Raw genomic sequence first — 25610 nt, forward strand, 5'->3', positions numbered from 1 at the left:
ATTGGTTCATAGAGACCCGCGTTATTGGCTCTCAAGTGATGCTTGATAACTCTCTCCCATAGTTTCATAGTTAGTAGATCTGTACCAATATATTTCTTCCTCCACTCGTCAGGCATCTTGTTCAATCGAAAAATATGGTTGAATAGCTTGGTTAGCCATACTATTATGGCCCCGAGGCATCTCTACATCTCGATTGGGATACCATCCTGGTCCCATCGCGTTATCTCCTTTCATCCTTTTTAACGCCTCTCTGACCTTAGATTCTTGGATTCTCCGCACAAAGCTCCTATTGATGTCATAAAAAGAGTCATCTAACTAAAAGGTTGTGTCCGTATTCTCACCATTGAACAATTTATCAAAATACTCTTGCCATCGATGTCGGATCTCATCCTCCTTCACCAAAAGATGCCCCCTTTCATCCTTAATGCGCTTAACTTGATTGAAGTCCCTTGTCTTTCTCTCACGAACCCTAGCCATCCTATAAATGTCCTTCTCTCCTTTCTTCGTACTCAAATGTTGGTAAAGATCCTCGTACGCTCTACCCTTTGCCACACTTACAGGTCGCTTTGCAGTCTTCTTTGCCATCTTGTACTTCTCTATGTTGTCCACACTCCTATCATTGTACAAGCGTATATAACATTCTTTTTTCTCCTTAATGGCCCTTTAGACTTCCTCATTCCACTACCAAGTATCTTTAGCCTCGCCTCCACTTCCTTTGGTTACTCCACACACCTCTGAGGCCACCTTTCGAATGTTGGTTGCCATCTTCTCCCACATGTTGTTTATGCCCTATTCTTTCTTCCAAGAGCCCTCTTTGATAACCCTTTCCCTGAATACCTTTGACGTCTCCCCTTTTAGTTTCCACCACTTTGTTCTTTCAGTCTTAGCTTATTTATTCCTATGGGCACGCACCTAAAACGAAAATCTACCACCAAAAGCTTATGTTGAGAAACAACACACTCCCCTGGTATCACCTTACAACCCAAGCATGCGCGTTTGTCCTTTCTTCTTGCGAGGACAAAGTCAATCTGGTTAGAGTGTTGTCCGCTACTAAAGGTCACTAGATGAGATTCTCTCTTTCTAAAAAAGTGTTGGCTATCATCAGGTCAAAAGCTACCGCGAAGTCCAGAACTTCCTCCCCCTCCTGATTTCTACTACCATACCCAAAACCTCCATTAACTGCCTCGAAACCTGCACTTGTAGTACCTACATGTCCATTAAGATCTCCTCCTATAAAAAGCTTCTCACTACTAGGGACAGCTCTAATAAGGCCATCTAAGTCTTCTCAAAACTGTCTCTTAGCACTCTCGTCGATGCCTACTTGGGGGGCATACGCACTAATTACGTTTAAGACCATATCACCAATGACAAGCTTGACTAAGATAATCCTATCTCCTTGCCTTCTCACTCCCACCACACCATTCTTGAGGCCCTTATCAATCAAAACTCCTACTCTATTTCTATTCGCGATTGTCCCTGTGTACTAAAGCTTAAAACATGTATTGTCCACCTCCTTCGCCTTCTGCCCCTTCCATTTAGTCTCTTGAACGTATAATATATTTACACGCCTCCTAGTCGCGGTATCAACTAATTCTCTTAACTTACCTGTAAGCGACCCTACATTCCAACTACCTAAACGGATCCTATTTGGTTCGACTAGCTTCCTTACCCTTCGCACCCAGTCGACTCAGATGTGAAGACCCTTACTCATTTTTCACTATACCCGAAGAATTAAGTTGATGAGTCATACTATGAAGCTATGGGAGAGAGTTATCGAGCATCGCTTGAGAGCCAATAACGCCGGTCTCTATGAACCAATTTGGTTTCATAGCTCGGAAGGTCAACCATGGAAAGCCATTTTCTTAATAAGACAAGTTATGGAGCGGTATAGGGCGCCGATGTAGCGCGCCACTAAGGAAGCGACGACCCGATCCTTGCTCACTTGACATCATGCCCAGATCGCGACACGGCGCGTCACCAAGGGGTACCGACCTAGGCCCTTGCCCATTTAACACCATACCCAGGTTCCAATATGGCGCGTCGTTAAGAGGGTTACGTCCCAACGGTTTTCTTTCGGGTTTTATCTCTATTAGAATGGCTAGATTTAACGTTGGCTCGCCACGCCTATCACAACTATTCTCTTTTACCAGGGCTTGGGACCTGCTACGTTGAGACAACATAGGCGGACATGGGTTAAAAAATAGGGCATCCCATTTCAGGTTTCTGACCAAATTTCAGAACCAATCCACAATAACAACAGGACGCCAAGAACCTGTATCAATCTGTACATTCTTGCAGCGATTATTTACTGTGCTCAAGACACAGTGGCGGCTACAGCTTATCAGCAATTCTGTAGAGGGCATCAGCCACCTTGTCAAGCACACCAAGCAGGCTGCTCACTTGGTCCTTCCTCTGCTCCCTGTCCAGTCGGCTGTTGATGTTCTGCGCCTCTAGCTGCGCCGCCACCATCTGACTGCTCCGGTCTAGGATCTCAACCAGCTGCCCCTGCAGGCTGGTCGTGGCTCTTCCGGAATCATTGTCGTCGCTGCGCTGCCTCTTCTGCCCGCACTGCACTGGCGAGTCCTCGGTGATCTGCTCCGTCTGCTTTTCTTTTGATGTGCCTGCTGTTTGGAAACATGGATGGTTGTTAGGTATGAAACCTGAACTTCTGAAGCTTTATCATGTGAATTCTACTGCCGTTATTTTGTTCTGGGTTGCATGTGAGAATGTCTGATGGTATAACTATGTCTGGACCGTTTGATTCAAGTGGAAATTGTATTAGTTGATTATTTTTGTGCGTGTTACAATTTAGAAGGTAATGATCATTTGAAGAGAAAAGACTGAATAGGAAGGAACAGTCCTTAGATCATCTCCACCAGATCTCCTATCCATCCAATCTCCTATATCTTAAAACTAGCATTTTAGGAGTTGCTGCAGATGTCCTGCCTCATTTCCTATTATTTTTAATGGAGATCCTGAAAGGCTGAAACCAGCCCTCTCCCCTTAACCCTAAAGAAATATATGAGTTCTAAAGTTTAGGTAATCTGCTGCTTCAATGCCCTCCTATATGCTGAAATGGTTTTAGGATACTCTCCTGTAAGAAGATCTGGTGAAGTTGCTCCTCCATCATTTCAGAATCATTCAAAAAAATTGGAAATAGTATGTAGAAGATATGGATGTTTCTCAAATCTCCACGTGTCTACACGGTAATGGGATTTAACAACCAGGTACAAATACAATGGGAGTGGGGGATCACATGTAAGTAACTGATACCTTCAGTTCTTGGGTATTAGCTACCCCAGTCAACATATTGCTTTTGTGAGCATTGATTCTGAGTCAGCACTACTTGATGTTTACACAATTCTTTTTTATAATCTCAAACTTGGTAAATTATATATTGTGCCATGAAGAGTTCGATAATTTCAGAAGTCCCATACAGCTTTCAAACAGCACAAGGTTGTTCACAAAGAGAAAAGGTAACTAGGTAAGCTGTGTTTTGCAATCTTAAACGCATGAGAAATGGCAGCCTCAAACGACTTTTGTTCTGCTTGGAATTGCTGGATTTTCATTGCATGATTATTAGAGCCTCTGGATTAAAATTTAAAACGGCATGAAGTGAATTGGCGCAACTGTTTCTAATTAAGCTTTGTTTCTGCACTAGGCTATGGCCGATCACACCAAACCAATGGAACAGTAAAAAGTCTCTGCGGAGTACCTTGCTCGGAGCTCGCATGCCTGGGCACACCAGTTGTCTTCTCTGTAACTGTAACCAGAACAGCAGAATGCAAAGCTTTGTAAGGCAAGTAACAATCCAAATAGGAGTACCAAAGTGCATCCAACTGACAAAAAGGAAACTAAAGCGAAGAATAACGGAAATTTGTGCATGCTTTCAGCTTGGGCCCCGTTCGGTACCCATATTCGGTTTGTTCGGCTTCTTTTTTCAGTCGGAACAATATTTTTCTCTCACAACAATTCAGCTAGAATAGTGTTTTTCAGCCAGTTTCAGTCAAAATTCTGCGGCGTTTCCCAAAAGGAATGAAGAAATGGTTCATCAATTCAGAACCATGAAAAAGTTTTTTTTATGAGCAAGGAAACCTCCAAGAAGCGCAATTGCTCAAGGAAAGCATGTTCATTGCACGCGGAAAGCATTAAAAGACACGAGTTGAAACTCTTCCACGCAGAAAAGGTGACAATTTGACGCCAAGAAGCAGCAGTAAAAAGGGAACAAAAGGGCTCACCGTGCACTGAAAGAGAGGAGGCACGCGCCATTTCAAGGAAGAACGGAACAGCTTGCTCACCGGCGGGGATCGGCACGGCCACCGCAGCTGGCGCCGGTGTCTGCGCCGGCGTCGGTGTCGGCGTCGGACTTGGCGTGGCCGCGTCGTCTTCTTGGTCATCCTCGTCCTCAGACGAGGAGAAGAGCCCGCTCCCTTGGACCCCGCGGCCAGCAGTGTGAAGCACCGCCTTCCCCTCCTCCTCCTTGCCTTCCTCCACGTCCTCCAGCACCGCCGCAACCGCATTCCCGGCGGTGCCACGGCCCTCGAGGATGTCGTAGACCTCGCGGTCGAAGAAGCCCGGAAGCCGCCTCTCCCGGCGCGCGTCGTTGCGCATGGCCCAGAACGAGGCCTCCTTCCTGGCGGCGTACCCGCGCTCCCACTCCCAGATCTTCTTGTAGTCGCCGGCGAGGTTGCTCCAGCGCTTGCGGCACTGCACGGGGCCGCGGTCCACGCCGTGGCGCCGGCAGTACTCCGCCACCGCCGCCCACTTGGTCGGCTCCGCGCTGGCGCCCTCGGCTCCCCGTACCCGGCCCCGGCCGCGGCCGCGGCCGCTCCTCTCCACCACCCGCTTCCCCTCGATGAGCACCAGTATCTCCTGCCGCGTCCACCGCGGCAGCCGCGACCCCCGGCCCGTTCCCACACCTCTGCTGGCCTCGCCGGCGTTTGACATGCCGCCCCGGCTCACGTACGGCGACGGCGAGGTCTCGCTCCTTGGCCTTGGCCCCCCGAAAAGAACCGGTGCAGCTAGCTGGGCAACAGAGACGCAGCAGCAGGGCGGAGGGAGGGAGGGAGGGACCACCGGAAATGGCGTGGGGGATTAGGAGGGAGCCAACGAACTGATCAGGGTTAAGGACTTTGGTTAAGGGTTGGTTAGTGGAGGTTCCTTTCCTCTCCTCTCCTCTCCTCTCCTCTCATCCCAATTCCCAAACCAAAGACTAGAGTAGAGAAGAGAAGAAGGAGAAGAAAAAGGCAGGGAGTGGTTTGCAGCTTGCAAGGGTTTGACAAGTGGATTAAGGAAAAGCTACAGGCAAGTAATGAGTGTGAGTGATTAGGAGATGAGGAGGAAGGCTTGGAGATTTGTTTATTTATTTATTATAGGGAGGAAGAATTAGCAAGTGGGGGCTCCAACAGCAACAGGGGCCAGGGTAGGTGTTGGAGGCCTAGCTAGCTAACCTACACCGTCTCAATTTTTCAGCAGTAGTAGCGTGGGGAACAGTGCGTGGGTGTGGGCACTGTTGTGACCTCGACACTCAGGTCTGTTCGTTTGTCTTATAATCTGTACTTTTTAGCTTATATTGTTTTTTTAGCTGGAACAATGTTTTTCTCTCACAATAAATCAGTCCAGAGCAGTATTTCGGCTTGTTTTTTCAGCGAAATAAACAGGCCTCAGCCTTTTCCTGATCTCTTTAATCTAGGGGCGAATATTTTGTGTGGATTTCAAGCTGGGAGCTTTTTTTAGCCTCTTTCGTATGTTTCTGCATTAGGGTCTGTTTGGACTAAATACATGGTAAGTACCACAAAAAAGAAGAAGATTTGGATGTCATGTCCCTGACAATTTCAACTATTGGTTTGGCATCATTTAGTTATTACATGGAAAACCCTGAAGTAGGAAGAAATGTTGGTATTTAGAAATTTTAAGATTGGCTGCCCTGCCGGCATCCTACGACAAAATATTGTACTCTCGGGCACCAGATTGTGAGATCTAGGATGACATCGCACCTTCTGTATTATTTGTTGTCACTTTGGCAGTGTAGTAGTAGCAACTAATAGCGCAAACTCTATCCTGCGTGTGGTTGTGCTCGCTCGTCAGCACGCGACCACGGCCGCCGCGACGTCCCTCTTCTTCTTCATCTTCAGCGAATTTAGAAGGGGCTCGGGGGAGGTAGGACGGTCCGACGGTGGGAACAGAGGAAACAGAGGCAAGGCAGAGGTGATGATGACGCCGCCAGAGTGGATGGCAGAGGAGGTAGTCGAAGTCAGGTCGGGGCGGAACCAGGGCAGCTACGGGGGGAGTGGAAGGAGGAGGCCCCGCCGGTGCAATAGGGTCTCGCCGGAACTCATGGCTGTGGAGCTTCGACGAGACCCTACTGCGTCACGGCAGGGCGGTGAGCGGCGACGGCGGCGGGCGGCGCGCGTTCCACCCGTCGCACGATAACGTCGTCCAACTAATAGCCCCACCAGAATGTAGGTATCGTATCCAAATCGAAATGGCGTTCGTTTCTTGCGTAGCCGGAATTGCTTGCTTGCGGACGACTCGGGTCCGGATAAGGCAATCAGGGACGCGGTGTGGATATGTCAGGTCGCTGTTAAGGCCAACCTATATACAGCGCCACTTCTCTATAATAAAATGACTTTCTCAATTCTCAGTGAGGAAATCGAGGGGCATAAACTTCTGATTTCTTTTGTCTAAATAAACTTTAGCCAGTGCCTATTTGCGTTTTTTACATACTTTAACTTTTCATCTCGTATGTTTCTTCGTCCAATGTACCTCGCTAGTGTTATATACTTTGAAATATATATGAACTTATATTTATAAAATAAAAACAATATAATAGAAATAAAAGGTTGATAACAGGTAAATGAAAACTGAAGGAAAGAGAACCCTATATTGTCTTTCCTATGTTTTACTTCTTTCTTTTTTTTTACTTGTCGTAATAGATTCGTTCTAAGTCGAGCATTTGTAACTTTGATCATTATTTTTTTAAACATATAATTTCAAAACATGTAAACTATATGTTGTACAAGTATTTCTCATGATACATATAAAAAAATAAATATTGTGTTGTTAACATATATATATATATATATATTAAATTGATAGTCATATCTAAAAATATTTAATTTAAAACAACCCTAATACGCTATGTAAAAAGAAAAAAGAATAAAAGAGTACTTGAATAACAGTAGAGACACGGCCAACGAGGATCAACTCTAAAGCTATAGAGTGTTTTCTCCATGGAAAAAAGTCACATCCATATGCATGGCAGATAGGATCAAAAACATGAATCGTTTACGGCTCTAGTACCAGGTTTGCTGCAGCCGCAACCACAACAACAAAAATCTAAGAAAAAAAGCTTTCCTCATCTTTCAAAACTGATCACATAACCTCCATAGCTGTTTTTCTCAGTGTTTTTTCTTTTCTTTTCTTTTATGTTTATTTCAGCATATATGATTCAACGAGGATGAAATTTTTGTTACATCTCAGGCATTCAATGATTAGCCTACCATAAAAAATCACTACAATTGGACACTGCAACCACAAATTAATTATAGAAAAACATAGATCTAAAATTACAGGAAAAACTTTGTACTAAAATATATCATATCATATGTTCACTGTGTAGATCTACTCATGTGGAGTCCAATACAAGTGAATTTTCCATTTAACGATTTTTCTGTGATTTACTAAGATTTTTCAAAGATTCAGCTAAAATAAACATAAAAGAAAAACCACCCAGGAAACAACCATGGAGGTGATGTGATCGGTTTTGAGATAAGAGGGAGGAACTACTTCTGGTTAGATTTGAGGGAGGAAAAGCTTACTTTTGTGAAAGTTGGGGAGGCAAAGTGGATTTTTTTTCCAAAATCTAAAGCGAATGAAGCCATTTACCACATCTGCTTAAGTTTGACAAAGCACAAATGCTAATCCACGACACATTAAACATAGGTAGCACACACGTATAGAGGCTGTTTGGTTAGGACCCTGAGACAGTGTAGTAGGCGTAGAACATCCAATGCTTAGGAGTGATCCGTGGGACAGACAGCTACAACAAATCCACAACCAAACAAGCCCATATTACTTGACTAAATGATGACTAGGAGCAAATGTTAGGATGAAATCGGATTGGATACAGATGGATATCAGGGATCCTGCATCCTATCCTATATTTTTTCTTCTATCTCGAAACCGGATATGAATCATGCTAAATGCATAAGATATTGATATATATCTTATATACATATCAGAAATCCAATTTTTAGTATTTGATTCGGATAGGATACATATATTAAACGTTTGGACTCGGACACGAGCTATCCATGTAGGGGTTTGACCTTTTATTTCTGAAACGGACAGATATCGGAAAACATTCGTCCCATTTTCACCACTAGCCAAAACGAAGGCTTGAGTCCCAGCCAGCGCTGGCCGGACTCTAGCTAAGAACTAACAAGTCGTTTGTCCATCCTAAACAAAACAGAGAGCGAGACGATGATAAGCTAAAAACTGGCACGTGGTTCATTAGACCGATGAGGACTAAACGAGGCCGCCGGACGGGTTCCGTACACGCAAGAACCACAAGGGCACGAGCACACCCATGGTGGGTTGGGTTGCGTTGCGCTGCGTCCGTCCACTCCCCGACCGAAATTTTTATTATTTTGGCTCTTCTTTTGAAAGTTTTTCATAAATATGCTCCTGGAGGTATTCTTTTAAAATCTGAACCCTTATCTCGGCGCCATCATAGGTGGCACCGAGCTTATACGTCTCGGCGCCAAAGGGTTTGACGCCTAGGTCTTGAGCTGACATAGGCGTCGACGCAGACGTGGCGGTGACTTGGCAGCCACCTTGACGCCGTAGATCTTGGCGCCGAGCTTGATGCCAAGATCATTGGCGCCGTACCCTGTCTTAACCTTCTCCTTTGCCTCTTCCTCTCTCTCTACCGCTCCCGAGCCAGGGCACCGCCACCGCTGCCACACCGCCGCGCCCGCCGCCGTACGGAGCCCTGGCCGTCCCGCGCCCGCCGCACACCACCCTCCCGCCCCCCGCCGTACCGGCCGCCCACGGCTCCAGCCTGCTCGTGCCACCTCGCCACGCGGAGCCCCGGCTGTCCCGCGCCCGCCGCGTGCCACCTCTCCCGGCTCGCGCCCTCGCTGGCCCCTGTCGTGCCAGCCGCCCGTGGACCTAGCCTGCTCGTGCCGCCTCGCTGCGCGGAGCCTCGGGCATCCCGCGTCCGCCGCGCGCCGACCCCCGCCATCCTGGCCACCCGCGGCCCCAGCCCGCTCACGTCGCCTCGTCCGTCCCGGCTCGCCACGTTCGCCGCCCGCATAGGCGCTCCCTCCGGTGACCCCGGCTGCGACACAGCCCCTGCTCCCAGTGCAGCGCGACCTCGCTGTCGATCCCATCCTCCGCATCCCCGTCCTGCTCCGGTCCCCACATCCACGTCTACGTTGCATCCCCATCCTGCTCCGCCTGGCCACGACCACGGGCCCTGCTCCGACGTCCGCGAGCCTACCCCTCCTCGCCCATAGGGGAGGGGCTGGTGTCCTGCTGCAAGGCCACAACAACCGCCAGAGCTCTGTTCGCCTCCAACGTCGTGTGCTCTGTTCGTTGCATTGAATTAGACAGGTAAAATTTTTTAATATGCAATGTAGGTACTTAGTTAGCTTGAATTATAGTGCTACTTTGATTATTTGGTAGTTTCTAGTAAATTTGATGATGTAGGTAGTTAATTTAGTTAGTGAGATAGATATAGTTAGATAAATATAGTTAGATAGCTAGTGACATAGGTACATAGATATAGTTATTAGATAGCTAGTGACATAGTTATTTAGGTAGGATTTAGCTATGTAGTTAATAGATTGTATTTATATACTTAGGGTGTAGTTGGTTAGTATGTATTAGAGAGGTACTATATAGCAGCTACTTTGGAGTAAACAAGCTGTATTTCAATTTTTGTTTGAACTACTAGATGTACAACCTAGTGAGCATATATCATGGAGGCACCGTGGAAAGAGATCGCTGTGGATATATTGAGTTTGTTGACATGTAAAGCGTGCCTGTGTTATTCAATAAGAAACCTTCATTTAGTGAGTTGGTTGCAAGAGCTCGGGAGGAGCTACATTGCCATGGAGCTGATGATGATGGTGGCATCACAGTGGAGGGTGTACTTCACCTAGGTTCCCCTCCCAACATCCTAAGAAACTATGTGAGATCGGTGTGCAGACCAGTGGGAGAACCATGTGAGATCGGCTATGAAGTGCCAGTTCCAAAGTTTAAACGTGATTGTGCGTTGGGTGTTAGTTGATCCCATGCCTCATGGGTTTTCCCCACCAATGGGTCAGCGGACACACTTCGACCCTCCCATTCTAGAACCTGATATGGATGTGGAGGTTGCACCTACCATTCCCGATGCTCAATCTGCCCCCAATGAGCTAGTTGGGGATGCTTGTCAAACTCATGATGTTGTGGTAGATCCTCCTTATGAGATCCCTTTGACACAGAATCATCCGAGTAAGTGTCTTATCCGCATGGTTATTGGGAGCTTACCCCCTTCCTTACATCCATTTTTCATTCTTTCCTCATTTTGCTACTTTTGTTGTAGGAGACATTCCTGACAATGTGGATGTGCCCACTGTTGCTACGCAAGTGCATTGTGGAGATGGATTCCGTGGCTCCAATAGTATTGAAATTATGAATGATTCGAAGTCATATGAGATGGCAATGGCTCTTGATTCTAATGATGATCACCCTGTTTGAGAGCTGACAGAGAGTGATGTTGAGATACTGAGGTGTATCTTTCTCGGCCGTCGTGATCCAAGAGTTCATGAGTTCAGCGATCTTGCTCATTCCGATCAGGTGTGTGTAGAAGGACATGATGATGAGCTCCTAGAAGCTCCTGGGGCTGGCCCTAACATGGTAATTGAGAAGGGTAGGGTATTTAAGGACCTCCGTGCATTAAAGAGATGGTTGCAGGCATTTGCAGTGATACGAAAGAGACCTTACAAGGTCTTGCATTCATATGCGGAGTGCCATTACATAGTTGTGTGTGACAAGGAACGCTGTTCATGGAGGGTTTGTGCAAGGAAGTAAAAGGTCACCGGAAAGTGGAAGATCACAAAAGTTGTCGAGCCACACAATTGTGCTGACCATGTGCTGACACTGAAGCATCAACAGTTGACATCTACCCTCATTGCCAAGCGGTTGATGGGAATATTGCAGGGAGAACCCAACATGAAGGTTAGGACAATTATCAAGACCGTTGAGGCGTTGTATAGAGGTTATGTGATAACTTATGGTAAAGCTTGGAGGGCTAAGCAGTCAGCGTGGAAGATGATATATGAGGACTGGGAGGATGGTTATGAGCAGCTGCCAGTACTTTTCAATGCAATCAAAGCGGTGAATCTAGGCATGCATTATGAGTACATCTCAAAACCAAATGCATGGAAGGATGTGAGGCAGATATTCTTCCGTGCTTTCTGATGCTTTTCTCAATGTGTCGAGGCTTTTAGGCACTGTCGTCCTGTCTTCTCCATTGATAGTATGTTCTTAATTGGCAAATACCAGGGCACAGTTCTTATAGCCATATCCTATGACGTAAACAACAAGTTGGTTCCTTTGGCATTTGCTTTGGTTGAGAAGGAGAACAATAATAGTTAGGGATGGTTCTTGAGGCTAGTTTGGATACATGTGGTTGGGCCTGGTAGAGAGGTTGGCATCATATCTGATAGGCACTAGGGCATACTTAATGACGTGCGAGAGCAGATAGAGGGGTATGCACCTTTGCACCATCATTGGTGTACTCGGCACCTTGCCGAGAATCTACTCCGGAAGGATGGTGTGAAGGATAACTTTGATCTGTTCTAGGAGGTTGCTCGACAGCTTGAGGACAACTACTTTCAGAAAAAGTTGGAGCAGGTCAGAACCGCATCAAATGCAAAAGGTAGACAATGGCTCACAGGTTTATGAAGGATTTGGAGAAATGGACAAAAGCTCACGACACCGGTGGATGGAGGTACAAGTTTTAGTGTAGCAACATGGTGGAGTCTTTCAATAAGTTGCTATTAGGGATACGTGGTATGCCCGTGAATGCAATCATTCAATTCACCATCTACAAGCTTGTTGCCTGGTTCAACGATAGACATGCCCATGCATTGAAGTTGCAGAGTGATGGAGAGATATGGGCTCTGAAACCAAAGGCACACCTAGAGAAGGCAAATGAAAGGGCTGGCACACATGAGGTTACATGTTTTTACCATGCCACAAGGACTTATCAGGTCAAACATATGGGCGGTACAACATCCGACGATGAGGTCCGAGAGTGGAGGATGCATGTGGTAATCCTCCAAGATTTCACATGCACTTGTGGTAAACCAAGGTAGTACCACTTTCTATGTTCTCATTTGGTGACAGCAGCTAGGCATCGTAACTATAATATCGAGAGCAGGATACCTTACGAGTTCAGTGTCGACACGCTTGTGCACACATGGAGCCTCCGCTTCATGCCTTTCTAGAACCCTGGAGAGTGGCCTCCATATGATGGGGCCAAAGTACATTGCGGATCCAGCTTACCGTTGGAACAAGCTCAACAAGAACGGTGTCAAATTTAATGGCAAGAAGAAGGATTTCCACAAGAAGAAGAAAAATGTCAAGGCATACATCATCGGTGATTGGCTCATGGATATTGATTCATCAAGTTGCTCATCCAATGATGATAGTGAGAATGAGAAGGTGGCCGCTATTATGATTGACTCTTCATCATCTTCACCAACACCACCACCACCATCCTCTACACACCTATGCCTTATGGCCAAGGGTGAACGAAATGTATCAAATGATGATGATAGTAGTGGTGATGATCATGCTAGCAATGATGATAATGATAGTGATGATGAATTTGAATCACCTTCGTATGATGATCTTGTCAAGTTGCTTAACCAATATATTAAGATCATTAGAAAGACAAGAGCTAAAAATAAAAAGCTAGAACTTAAGAATGACTCACTTTTAGCTAAATGTGACATAACCGAAAAGGCTAGTGTTGAGCTTAGAGAAGCAAATGAAGCTATGTCATCCAAACTCAAGGAGCTCAAATCTTCTAAGAAAGAGCTTAAAGAAAAATATGATAAACTTGAGGAGATACATAATGAGTTCATCACAAGCTACAATATGCTAAAAGAAGAATATATAAATCTCAAGATCAATAATGATAATCTTGTTGTCTCTCATGAGCTATTATCCAATGAGCCACATGATGCTACTAACCATGTTGTTAAGATTGACATAGCTACATCATGTGATGATTTGATTATTGAGAGCATTGAACAAGGTTCTAGTAGCAAAGGCAAGCAAGTGGTTGAGTCCGATAACTATGATGAGTATGTCAAGATCAAGAATGAGAATGAGAAGCTTAAGAAAGATCTTGAAAAGCTATCAACCACCAACACTATTGTGATAGAGAACCTTGACCATGATAGTGATCTAGCTCTTGAGAATGAGATGCTCAAAGAAGAGAACAAGAGACTAAAGAAGGAGAAAAATCATGATGAACTTAAAGAAGAGAACAAGAAGCTCAAGTTAGAAAAAGAATATCTCAAGACTAGTTTGAGCAAGTTTACAAGAGGTCAACATCTTCAAAGTGAGCAACTCATGAACACCATCATGAAGATAGATAGAAGTGGCATTGGGTACTTGGCACATTAAGAGAAGAAGGTTCAAGCTCAACACCAACAACAACACAAGTCAAAGCCAAAGCCAAAGAGGTGTTTTGAGTGTGGACAAAAAGGTCACTTTGCCCATGAGTGTCAAACTCCATCACCACAACCCTTGCCCAAGCATGCTAGACCTTTTGCTTTCAATGCTCATTACATGATTAGAAAGGACTCTAGTGGTAAAATAAAAGTCATGTTCTTAGGACCTCCCAACAAGAATAGGCCTAAGAAAATTTGAGTTGCAAAGTCGCTTATTAAGAAAGTCAAGGGCCCTCAACAAGTTTGGGTCCCTAAACAAGCTTGATCTCTTGTGTGTAGGTGAACTATAAGACCAGTGAAAGTCATTGGGTTATTGATAGTGGTTGCACACAACATATGACCGATGATCCTTGTATGTTCACCTCACTTGATGAAGAAGTTAGTGGTCCAGAAAGAATTACATTTGGTGATAATTCAAAGGGCAAAGTCAAAGGATTGGGCAAAGTGACAATATCAAATGATCATTCTATCTCAAATGTGCTATATATTGCTTCCTTGAGTTTCAACTTGCTATCTGTTGGACAATTATGTGATCTTGGCTTTCAATGCTTGTTTACCAAGAAGGAAGTGGTTGTATCTAAGAAAGATGATGATCAAGTTATATTTAAGGGATTTAGATACAACAACCTATATCTAGTGGATTTCACCTCCGAAGATGCTAACTTGAAGACATGCCTATTCACCAAAACATCACTTGGGTGGCTGTGGCATAGAGGACTTGCTCATGTTGGGATGAGCTCACTCAAGAAGCTTATGAAGAATGAATTAGTGAGAGGGTTGAAGGATGTGAAATTTGAGAAGGACAAGCTTTGTAGTGCATGTCAAGCCAGTAAACAAGTTGCAAACACTCATCCTACAAAAGCTTTCATGTCAACCGCAAGAGTGCTAGAGCTCCTTCACATGAACCTATTTGGACCAACAACTTATAAGAGTTTAGAAGGAAACCTTTATTGTCTTGTGATTATTGATGACTACTCTAGATATACATGGGTGTTCTTCCTTCATGACAAGACTAAAGTGCATCATGTTTCAAGAAGTTTGCCAAGAGAGCACAAAATGAGTTTAAAGTGAAACTTAAGAAGATAAGAAGTGATAATGGAAAAGAGTTTGACAACACAAACATTGAAGCTTATTGTGATAAAATTGGGATCAAGCATGAGGTCTCCGCAACATATACTCCTCAACAAAATGGTGTAGTTGAGAGAAAGAACTAGACACTTATCACACTTGTAAGAACAATGCTTGATGAGTACAACACACCCAAAGCTCTATGGGCGGAAGCTATCAACAATGTATGTTATGCATCCAACCACCTATTCCTTCAAAAGTTTCTTGGCAAGACACCTTATGAGTTTCTCAATAGGAAGAAGCCAGGCGTCTTATTCTTTCGGGTGTTTGGTTGCAAATGCTACATCTATAAGAAGCGGTAACACCTAGGAAAGTTTCAAAGACATTGTGATATTGGTTTCCTTATTGGTTACTCATCAAAGTCCAAAGCATATCGAGTATTTAATCATGCCACTGGCTTGGTTGAAGAAATATATGATATGGAATTTGATGAATCTAACGTCTCCCAAGGAGCACATGAGAATCTTGATGATGTAGGTGATGAACCATTGAGGGAGGCCATGAAGAACATTCTGGTTAGAGACATCAAGCCTAAATATGATGAAGATGATGTATAAGTGATTGATCTACCATCTTTATCAAATGTGTCACAAGATGGTGATAAAGATGGGAGAGTAGAAAATGAAGATACTCATGTCTCCTATGATCAAATGGTGGCACAAGCTCAAGATGTTGATGCTCCACAACCTCCCCCTCAAGTGGTTGATAGAAGAAACTCACCTCTACTACAAGCTCATCCACAAGATCTCATCATAGGGAGTCCTTCAAAGAGTGTAATGACTAGATCTCAAAAACTTGCTTCATTTATTGAACATCACTCTTTTATCTCTTGTGTTGAACCTAAGAATGTAGAAGAAGCTCTTCAAGATTTGGATTAGATAAATGCCATGCATGATGAGTTGAACAACTTCACTCGCAATGAAGTTTGGACTCTTGAAGAGCGACCACAAGGTGCAAGAGTCATTGGAACAAAGTAGGTGTTTCGTAACAAGCAAGATGATCAAGGCGTTGTAGTGAGGAACAAGGCAAGACTAGTTGCAAAGGGGTTCTCTCAAGTTGAAGGGTTAGATTTTGGAGAGACCTTTGCACCGGTTGCAAGACTTGAAGCCATTCGTATCCTCCTTGCATATGTATCGCATCATGAAATGAAATTATATCAAATGGATGTTAAAAGTGCATTTTTAAATGACTTTATAAATAAACTAGTCTATGTTGATCAACCTCCTGAGTTTGAAGACCCTAGATACCATAATCATGTTTATAGGTTGTCCAAGGCGCTATATGGGCTTAAGGAAGCCCCAAGAGCTTGGTATGAATGCCTTCAGGATTTCCTCATTGAGAAGGGCTTCACCATTGGGAAGGTCGACACCACACTATTTACCAAGAAGCTTGATGGAGAAATCTTCATTTGTCAAGTATATGTTGATGATATCATCTTTGGATCATCAAATAAAGATTATTGCAAAGAGTTTGGTGAATTGATGTCGAAGGAGTTCAAGATATCTATGATTGGAGAGCTTACATTCTTTCTTGGTTTTAAGTCAAGCAAATGAGAGAAGAGATTTTCATCTCTCAAGAAAAGTATACCAAGGATCTTCTCAAGAGGTTCAATATGGATGAATGTAAGCCAATTAAGACACCAATGCCATCTAATGGACATCTCGACCTAGATGAGGGAGGTAAAATGGTTGATCAAACTCTCTACCTCTCTATAATTGGTAGCTTGTCATATTTAACCGCATCTAGGTCCGACTATCATGTTTAGTGTGTGTATGTGTGCTAGATTTCAAGCTAATCCTAAGGAAGCTCATTTGGTAGCCGTTAAAAGAATCCTTAGGTACCTTAAGCACACACCAAGCATTGGTCTTTGGTATCCCAAAGGAGCTAGATTTCAATTAGTTGGCTATTCCGATTCGGATTATGCCAGTTGCAAAGTTGATAGGAAAAGCACATCCAGAGGGTGCCATTTGCTTGGTAGATCACTTGTGTCTTGGTCCTCCAAGAAGCAAAATAGTGTGGCTTTGTCCACCGCCAAAGCAGAATACATTGCCACGGGTGCTTATTGTGTACAAATACTTTACATGAAGCAAACTTTGCTAGACTATGGTATAGTTCTAGAAAAGGTATTTCTTTTGTGTGATAATGAGAGTGCGGTAAAGCTTGCTAATAATCTGGTTCAACACTCTTGCACCAAGCACATAGATATCTGCCCATCACTTTCTTAGAGATCATGTTGCTAAAAATGATACATCACTAGAAGGTGTAAGGAACGAGGATCAATTGGCGGATATCTTCATAAAACAGCTAGATGAGGCTAATTTTTGTCGGTTGAGGAATGAGCTCAATGTGCTTGATTTTAGTAACTTCACTAGAAAATGAGCTTGTGTTGTCCCTTGCATTGCATTGTAATATACAACATGTTTAATTTTTGGTAATGCATTTAGGCCTTGTCTAACATGGTTAAGATAACCACCGAAAAGCGTGTGAAGAAGCTTAACCATGGATCAAACTTGACAAGCAACTAGAATTACTTTCAAGTATTGCATTGCATATGCATTTGTGTTGTTTTGTCATTTCCTTTTGATTACCCTTTCATTGCCTATTTTTCTTAAAAAGAAGTATAGCCCAAGGCAAAATATTTTGAAAATTTTAAGGGTTTGAGAAAGGTCACTCACATTAGTCCCAATTGGTGTTTATTTGGGTCTTATTGAAGTTGGGACTTTACTGGGAATAGGCAGTACGAAGGAACATTGAGGATTTGCTAAAAAAGGACGACTAGATGCTGCACCAGACTCTGGTTTCCAGCGTCCGGTCAGTTCATAGGAGGTGAATAGAAGCGCAAAGGAGTGACCGGACGCTGAAATAGTGATCTTTTGGTGTTCGGTCAAATGGTGATCCTAGGTCTGGTCATGCAAAGAAGATGTACACAGGATCGACCAGACTCTGGTTGCGTCTGATCAAGGGTAACCAGACGCATCCGGTCGATACTTGAGGGGATTTGGACCTCTCTATAGTCGACCAAACTCTAGGTGGCAGCATCCGGTCATTGACACCAGAGTGTCCGATCAATAGAAGATGTGCGGATCTAGGACTCTATTCCTTTCCTTTTCTCATCCATCATGGGGGGCCATCATATAACTCTGTACAATCGCGCCTTGACCTAATCCCGCAACCACCCATGCCAACTTTGTCGTCGCTCACCCAAGCCACTACGCTCCCGTGCCTATACCACCTGCTCGCAGCCATGCCACCGCGCACCACCGCACCATGTCTTCCTCACCGCATCCACACCGCCTGCTTGTGCCACCGCGCCCATGCCACACAACTCCGACACGCCAATAGCTCACCAGCACTGCGCGCCCATGCTGTAGCACCACCACGTCCGCACCTCAGTCATGCGCCCACCGTTGTGCCAGTTGCATCCACGCTGGTGCTCTAGCCGCCATCCACCGTGCCCACTGCATTGCTCGGCCATCGCACCTCATCACGCCAGAACCCTAACCCTAGACATTGCTGACCCAGTGGTGCCCCATGATCCATTCCTCTGCTCTTCAGTCACCGGTTCGTCAAGTAGCAAGCCATCGCCTCTAATTTTGTATCTATTGCTTGCTTCTTAGGGTTTCGTATCCTAGATGTATATTGTAATTATTCATATATCTAATCTATTCTATCGTGTAGAGAGTCGGTGTTTTTTAGATTACTTTGGTAGTTGTCAGTTAACTCAGGGCCAAGCCCACGAGTACGGATCGAGGCCAAGCCTCACGAGTGTCACTTGGTAGTTGGTTCTTGTCCATGACAGCGGATCATTTCAGCTCTAGCAATGGCACTTGTAAAAAATGTCAGAGGTAGTCCCAGTGATGAGGATCTGAGGCCTCCGCCTTGCCTATCTGCTAAGACGAAAGGCAAGGCCAAGAAGACTACAACAGAAGCGGAAGCTCATTGATGTAGAGGATAAGAGAGCAGTAGTAGTGGCAGTAGTAGCTGAGCAAGCAGAGAGAGGTGGAGCTCAGAGTGGTGTCCGCATTATAGATCAGCTTTCACCAGCTTAAAGGGCCGCCATCAGGAGGGTTGAGAGTCTTTATGGTAGTCCAGCTAGGACTGTCATGCTTGGAGGATGGCGTGTCACCTTAGAGGAGAGTCAGCCTTAGGGGGAGCTAGAGCAGCAGACACAGCCACCAGTGTAGTCAGAGGATACTCAACAGGCTGAGCAGGCTGAGCAAACCAAGGAGACAGAGCAGACACCTCAGCCACAGTTATGATGCTCTGGTCATACTCGTGCTCAGGTGACACCAAGGCCTAAGACATAGAGGAGGGGTTCTCATTTGCCTCCTAGACCATAGGGTCTATCCCTAGTGACTCACCTTGACTTGAGGGTAGCCACAGCCAAGCAGGTGCAGCAGCTCCGCTTTGTGTAGTTCGAGGACTAGTTTCCACCGAGGTGGGATAAGCGTGCTTCAGAGCACTTCTATACACCACTGCATGAAGGATTTCTATTAGGCATGTCTTAACAATGGAGTTGCTTTCAGATCATAGAGGGTTTGTTCTATTGAGGCACTTGTAGCAGCAGTAGGCAAGCAGATTTGTCCCCATCTCTCATATCTGCCAGGGTTGATAGACCTACTTGGACGGACTAGCCAATATGTTCTATCATGGGTCTGTGAGTTCTACTCTTCACTTTGGATTGACCCAGGCATAGATTCATACATTTTGCATTCAGGGGCCATGACTATAGGCTATAGAGCTCGAGGGTCAGAGAGATTCTCAAGATTCTAGAGTCACCCATTTGCCTTCATGAGGTTTGCTATGGTCATACAGAGCCTCCTAGACGCCCTCACGGTGGTCTTGTGCCTCCTATAGATCTGGTCCAGCCTTGCTTCATAGAGCCTTTTGGCAAGGGGTCGAGCAGGACACCTAGAGGCCTTACTCCTATAGCTAGGCTGCTTGATGCTATCATGAGGAGGACTTTGCTCCTAAGGATGGGTTATCATGAGGGATTGACTCACATACAGTTATGGTTAGTGAACTCTCTGGTGCAGCAGACAATATTTGATATTTGGGATGTTATTCTTTCAGAGATGGAGGATACTCTTGTAGAGAGGTTCAGAGTTCATCGATAGCTGCCTTATGCTCACTAGATCACATTCTTGATTCGCAAGGCAGTTATAGTGAATTCCCTAGAGATGATGGCTGAGTACATTGGTGCTACTACTAAGTTTCCTCCATACAACATGACCTAGATGCTCTGTCATAGTAGTGCGAGGACACCTAGCAGTCGAGCCATTGCCTAGAGGTGCCAGAGACTGCAGCCTAGTAGGATAAGATTATTAGGGGCATTGCAGTGATAGAGGAGGAGGAGCTAGATGCTCAGCAAGAGGGTATGGTCGAGAGCGATCCTAGTGATAGCTCAGATGATGATTATTAGGCTATTCCTCATATGCCTCCATGACCACATGATAGAGAGGCCAGTGGCTCCAGCTCAGCTCCACAGGCACCACAGACATACCCTGCTCTTTTAGCTATTCTTGAGCAGATGAGGTAGGATTAGGCATGCTAGGCCCAAGAGACCATAGCTGCACTTGCATAGGTTTAGGCCAGGTAGGATGAGTTCTAGAGATAGCAGCAGGCCCTATAGCAGTAGCAGCAGGCCCTACAGCAGCAGTAGCTCCTGATGTAGCAGCATTTACTTGGATTTATATAGCATCTTGTCACTGCTATTGGGGTTGCTCCACCATCATCTACACCTTAGATCAGTCAGCGTGCCACCACTTCAGTGACTCTAGTTTTATAGCCTAGTGGACTTCAGAGTTAGGGACATCTAGCTATATAGTTTGCTTCACCTATAGAGCAGGTGTCCTAGTGGTTTGCTTCGCTAGTGACAGCACAGGGTCCTCACTTCACACCTATTGTTACGGGCTTCACATTGGCTCAGAGTTCCTTGGTGCTTGTGACTAACATCCTAGTTTCCAGGAGCCTCGGTGCTACTTTCACCGAGCTTACAGGACAGCCTACACCGCTAGAGTTGTGAGTCCCTACATCTTCCATAGTCGCTCCAGTTACTGGGACTATAGAGATGCTCCTTTCATCTGTTGCATCATCAGAGCCACCTGCTACAGTGATACCTGCGGAGTCATAGGTCATGCCAGTCCTAGAGCAAACCTAAACCATTTTAGCTTCACTTCTAGAGACAGAGGGTCAGACAGCTCAGAGCTCCAGATCAGAGGATGATGCTACACGTTTTTAGATCACTCACCGCACCTCAGTGCCCGACTCGTCTGCTCCTACCCCACCGACCGACCCTTAGGTTTTGGTGCTTGACGCCAAAGGGGGAGAGGGATCGAGTATGTTAGATCTAGGGGGAGCGCTATATCTAGGGGGAGCTTATGATTTATTACTTTTGGCTTTTTATGTGTGATACATTATTATGCATTCATGTTTACTTTCATGCATTGAACTACATACATGTAATTATGATACTTTTATGATATGTGACATGTGTGCTCTCCACTTTGATCTATATATATGTCATGTCACTTCGTTATGCTCATTTGCTTTGCTTCCGTGTTTTACTCCGATTCAAATGAGCCTTATTTCTTGTACTCATGCTTATTTCATATCTATTGAGTACACCATGTTGGCTTGGGTCATATAAGAGTGTCTAACTCCTTTGCTCTTATTGTCAAAAGCTTATATGAACCAAGCATATTGAAAACCTCATCTCTTATACATACTTAAGGTTGTATTGTCATCAATCACCAAAAAGGGGGAGATTAAAAGCATCTAGGCCCCTATTTGGGTTTCAGTGATTAATGACAATACGAGATTACTGTGACTAACGTGTATTTTACAGATGCAATTAAGTTAGGTCATGGTAATGACAATTGATTGGGCAATCATGGTTGTCATGCCCCTACGATGGAAATCGTTTCAGTTTTCAATGGATGGACGATAAGGTTAAGGATGGACTAGTTCTAAGCGTCGTTTGGTGTTGTAGAGACACTTAGAGTAGTTTAGGACTCTGTTTTTCCTTTGGTCGTACTATTAAGGGGGGTATGGACTAGTAGCTTGACCTAGGTGAGTCTAGTGGGTTAGGTGTGGTGCACATTTGTCAAATCTAGCACTAGGTAGCTTTGGAGTAGCCCTAAGATCAATTGGAGCAAACTTCATTCACATATGATTTCGAGTTGGAAGTGAAAGGAGGGTCAAATGACTGATCGGACGCTAGTCTGGTTATGACCGGACGCTGAAGGGTGAGTCCGGTTAGTTCATTTGATCAACCGAAGCCATCTGGTTGCGACCGGACGCTGAGTGAAAAGTGACCGGAGGCTAGGTTCCTGCGTCCGGTCAACTATAGAGAGATTCCAGAGTGGGAAATTTTTGATCAGATGCGTCTGGTCAGTGCTGACCGGACACTAGTTAGGATCTGGTAACTGACCGAACGTTGAACAACAAGTGACCAGACTCTGGGCACCAGCGTCCGGTCAACATCAGTAAGGTTCTAGAGAGCAGTTTTCATGACCAGACACATCCGGTCAGTGCTGACCGGACGCAGGCCAGAGTCCGATCACAACTTAACCGCTTATTCTAACACAGTGGTGGGGATAACTGACCGAAGCATCCGATCACCTTGACCAGAGCGTTCGGTCACCCCATAGAGTGCCGACTCAACCTCCTAACGGATCGTTTTGAATAAGGGGATATAAATACTTTCTCTATTCATCCAAGGGAGGTCTCTTGCCCATTTGTTCAGCTATGAAACACCCGTAAGAGTGCTAAGGAGAGCAAGAGCCTAGTGAGGTGATTGAGATTTGAGAATCCAAGATTAAGGCCTCATTAGTGCAAGGAGAGTAGCAAGTGTGTATCCACCCTTCTCATTAGACTTGTTGTGGTCAAGTGAGAGTTCATGCTTGCTACTCTTGGTGATCGCCATCACCTAGATGGCTCGGTGGTGATCGGCAGTTTGGTGATCATCCGGCAGAGCTTATGGATGACCCAACTCAAGTTGTGAGCGGTTGTGGGTGATTCACCGCGATGAAGTGTTGAAGAATCAGCCCATAGAGTGCACTTGATCCTTGCATGGATCAAGGGGGAGCTACACCCTTGTGTGGGTGCTCCAACGAGGATAGTGGAGAGTGGCGACTCTTTGATACCTCGGCAAAACATCACCGCGTTCCTTCTTCTCTCTTTACTTTAAGCATTTACATTTGTGCAATTCAATTCTTATCTTTATATTCTTAGAATTGTCATGCTAGAGTAGGATTGGAACCTAGGGTGCAAAACTTTTGTGCGGTAGATCAATAGGAACACTTTCTAGGCACAAGAGATGAAGTGGGCTAAGTGAAGGGTTTAATTATTGCAAAGAATTTTAGAATTAGCCCAATTCACCCCCCCTCTTGGGCATCTTGATCCTTTCACCGAAGAGCATGTTGAGCATCTAAGAATTGTTTTATCTAGACTACAAGAACATAAGCGTTATACCAAGTTCAGCAAATGTGAGTTTTGGCTAAAAGAAGTACCTTTCTTGGGTCATGTGTTGTCTGATGAAGGGATCTTGGTGGATCCAACTAAGGTGCAAGATGTCTTGGATTGGAAAGCACCAACTTTGGTGCATGAGGTTAGGAATTAACTTGGTTTGGCTGGCTATTATCGTCGCTTCATCCTGGATTTCTCTAAAATAGCTAAGCCCATGGCTAGGTTGCTTCAGAAAGATGTGAAGTTTGTTTGGACTCTAGAGTGTGAAACTGCTTTTCACACTTTGCGGACTTTATTGACTTCAGCTCCTGTTTTGGTACAACCTGATATCAAGAAACCTTTTGATGTGTTTTGTGATGCATCATGTATTAGTTTAGGATGTGTTCTTATGCAGGAAGGCCAGGTTATTACTTATGCCTCGCATCAGCTGAGGAAACATGAAGCCAATTATCCAACTCATGATCTAGAGTTAGCTGTTGTTGTTCATGCTTTAAAGATTTGGAGCCATTACCTGCTCGATAACATGTGTCATATCTATACCGATCATAAAAGTCTAAAATATATCTTCACTCAACTAGAATTGAACATGAGACAGAGAAGATGGCTAGAGTTGATCAAAGATTATAACTTAGAAGTACATTATCATCCTAGCAAAGCAAATGTGGTTGTCGACGCTTTGAGTAGAAAGTCTCATTACAATTCTCTCTTGGAAGGAGATTATCATTTGGCACATCTGTTACATCCTGCTATTTTGCACAGTATTACCCTCAATTGCTCTCTTGAAGGTAAAATCATTGAGCTTTAGAAGTCCGATGTAGCCGTGTTCCACATAAAAAGGAAGATGAAGGAGCAAGAAATAAAACACTTCCAAGTAGATGAAAAGGGTATCCTATGGTTTAAGGATAGACTTGTAGTGCCGAAGGATAAAGAGCTTAGAAACCAAATCTTAGATGAAGCTCACTCCTCCAAGTTATCTATTCACCCGAGAAGTAGCAAAATGCATCAAGACTTGAAACCTCGCTTTTGGTGGACCAAGATGAAGAAAGAAATCACAGCTTATGTTGCAAGGTGTGACAATTGTTGTAGGGTCAAGGCAATTCACTTGAAGCATACTGGACTTCTTCAACCATTGTCTGTTTTAGGATGGAAATGGGAAGAAATTTATATGGATTTCATTATTGGACTTCCCCCTACTCAAAAGAATTTCAATTCTATATGGGTAATAGTGGATCATTTAACCAAGTCTGCCCATTTCATACCAGTTAGAACTGACTATCGACCAAGTGACTATGCTAAGTTATATTTTAATCAGATAGTACATCTCCATGGTGTTCCTAGAACCATTGTATTTGATAGAGAACCTTAGTTCACTGCTCGTTTTTTGGAACATTTGCACAAGATGTTAGGCACCAACTTAGTCAGAAGTTCTGCTTATCATCCATAGACCTCTGGACAGACAGAGTGGGTGAATCAAATATTGGAAGACATGTTGAAAGCTTGTGTCATATCTTCTAAGGGTTCATGAGAGAAGTGGTTACCTTTGGCTGAATTTTCCTATAATAATAGCTATCAAGAAAGTATCAAGATGGCTCCGTTTGAAGTGTTGTATGGCCGCAAATGTAGGACTCCTTTGAACTAGGTTAAATCTAGAGAAAAGAGATACTATGGTATTGATTTCATCGAGGAGGCTAAACAATAAGTCTGTACTATCCAGAAACATATGGAAGCTGCTCAAGCTAGGCAGAAAAGCTATGCAGATAAAAGAAGGAAGCCCATTGAGTTTGAAGTTGGTGATTATGTTTATCTGAAAGTATCACTGATGAAAGGTGTGCAACGGTTTGGAGTAAAGAGAAAGCTTGCACCTAGATATGTAGGTCCATATCCGATCATAGAGAATAGTGGGAGAGTAGACTACAAGATAGAGTTACCTTATGAGATGAGAGCTATCTTCAATGTTTTTCATGTATCTCAATTAAAGAAATGTCTCCGCGTTGCAGAAGAAAGAGTTTCACTTAGAAATATCAAGTTGAAATCAGATCTAACCTATGAAGAAAGGCAGGTGCAGATTATTGATACTAAAGAGAGAGTAACCCAGAGTCAGGTGGTCAAGTTTTACAAGGTCATGTGGAGTAATCAGGGTAGTGAGAGCGATGCAACGTGGGAACAAAAAGATTATTTGAGGGATGTCTACCCCACCTTCTATTCAAAATGGTACGCTTTCAAATCTTAGGGTGAGATTTTTATAAGGGGGAGGGCTATAACACCCTAGGTGTT

At 44.4% G+C, this 25610-nt stretch overlaps 1 protein-coding gene across 4 annotated transcripts; it reads right to left on the minus strand.

Moving 5' to 3' along the window:
* Window positions 1-2168: 2168 nt before the first annotated feature.
* On the minus strand, window positions 2169-5339 carry LOC136492992 (trihelix transcription factor ASR3-like). Of its 4 annotated transcripts, none has more exons than XM_066489021.1 (3): window positions 4299-5339; window positions 3716-3763; window positions 2169-2621 (listed from the first exon to the last, which is right to left on the minus strand). In XM_066489021.1, exons 1-3 carry the CDS (start codon window positions 4945-4947, stop codon window positions 2332-2334), a joined length of 987 nt encoding a protein of 328 aa, XP_066345118.1. In that variant the 5' UTR covers window positions 4948-5339; the 3' UTR covers window positions 2169-2331. The 4 variants fall into 4 exon arrangements, with proteins under 4 accessions (XP_066345118.1, XP_066345117.1, XP_066345116.1 ...); XM_066489020.1 differs by having other exon boundaries at window positions 2169-2624; XM_066489019.1 differs by having other exon boundaries at window positions 4239-5334.
* Between the last annotated feature and the right edge of the window lie 20271 nt (window positions 5340-25610).

This window comes from Miscanthus floridulus, chromosome 11 (assembly GCF_019320115.1).
Source record: "Miscanthus floridulus cultivar M001 chromosome 11, ASM1932011v1, whole genome shotgun sequence".
Lineage (NCBI taxonomy): Eukaryota > Viridiplantae > Streptophyta > Magnoliopsida > Poales > Poaceae > Miscanthus > Miscanthus floridulus.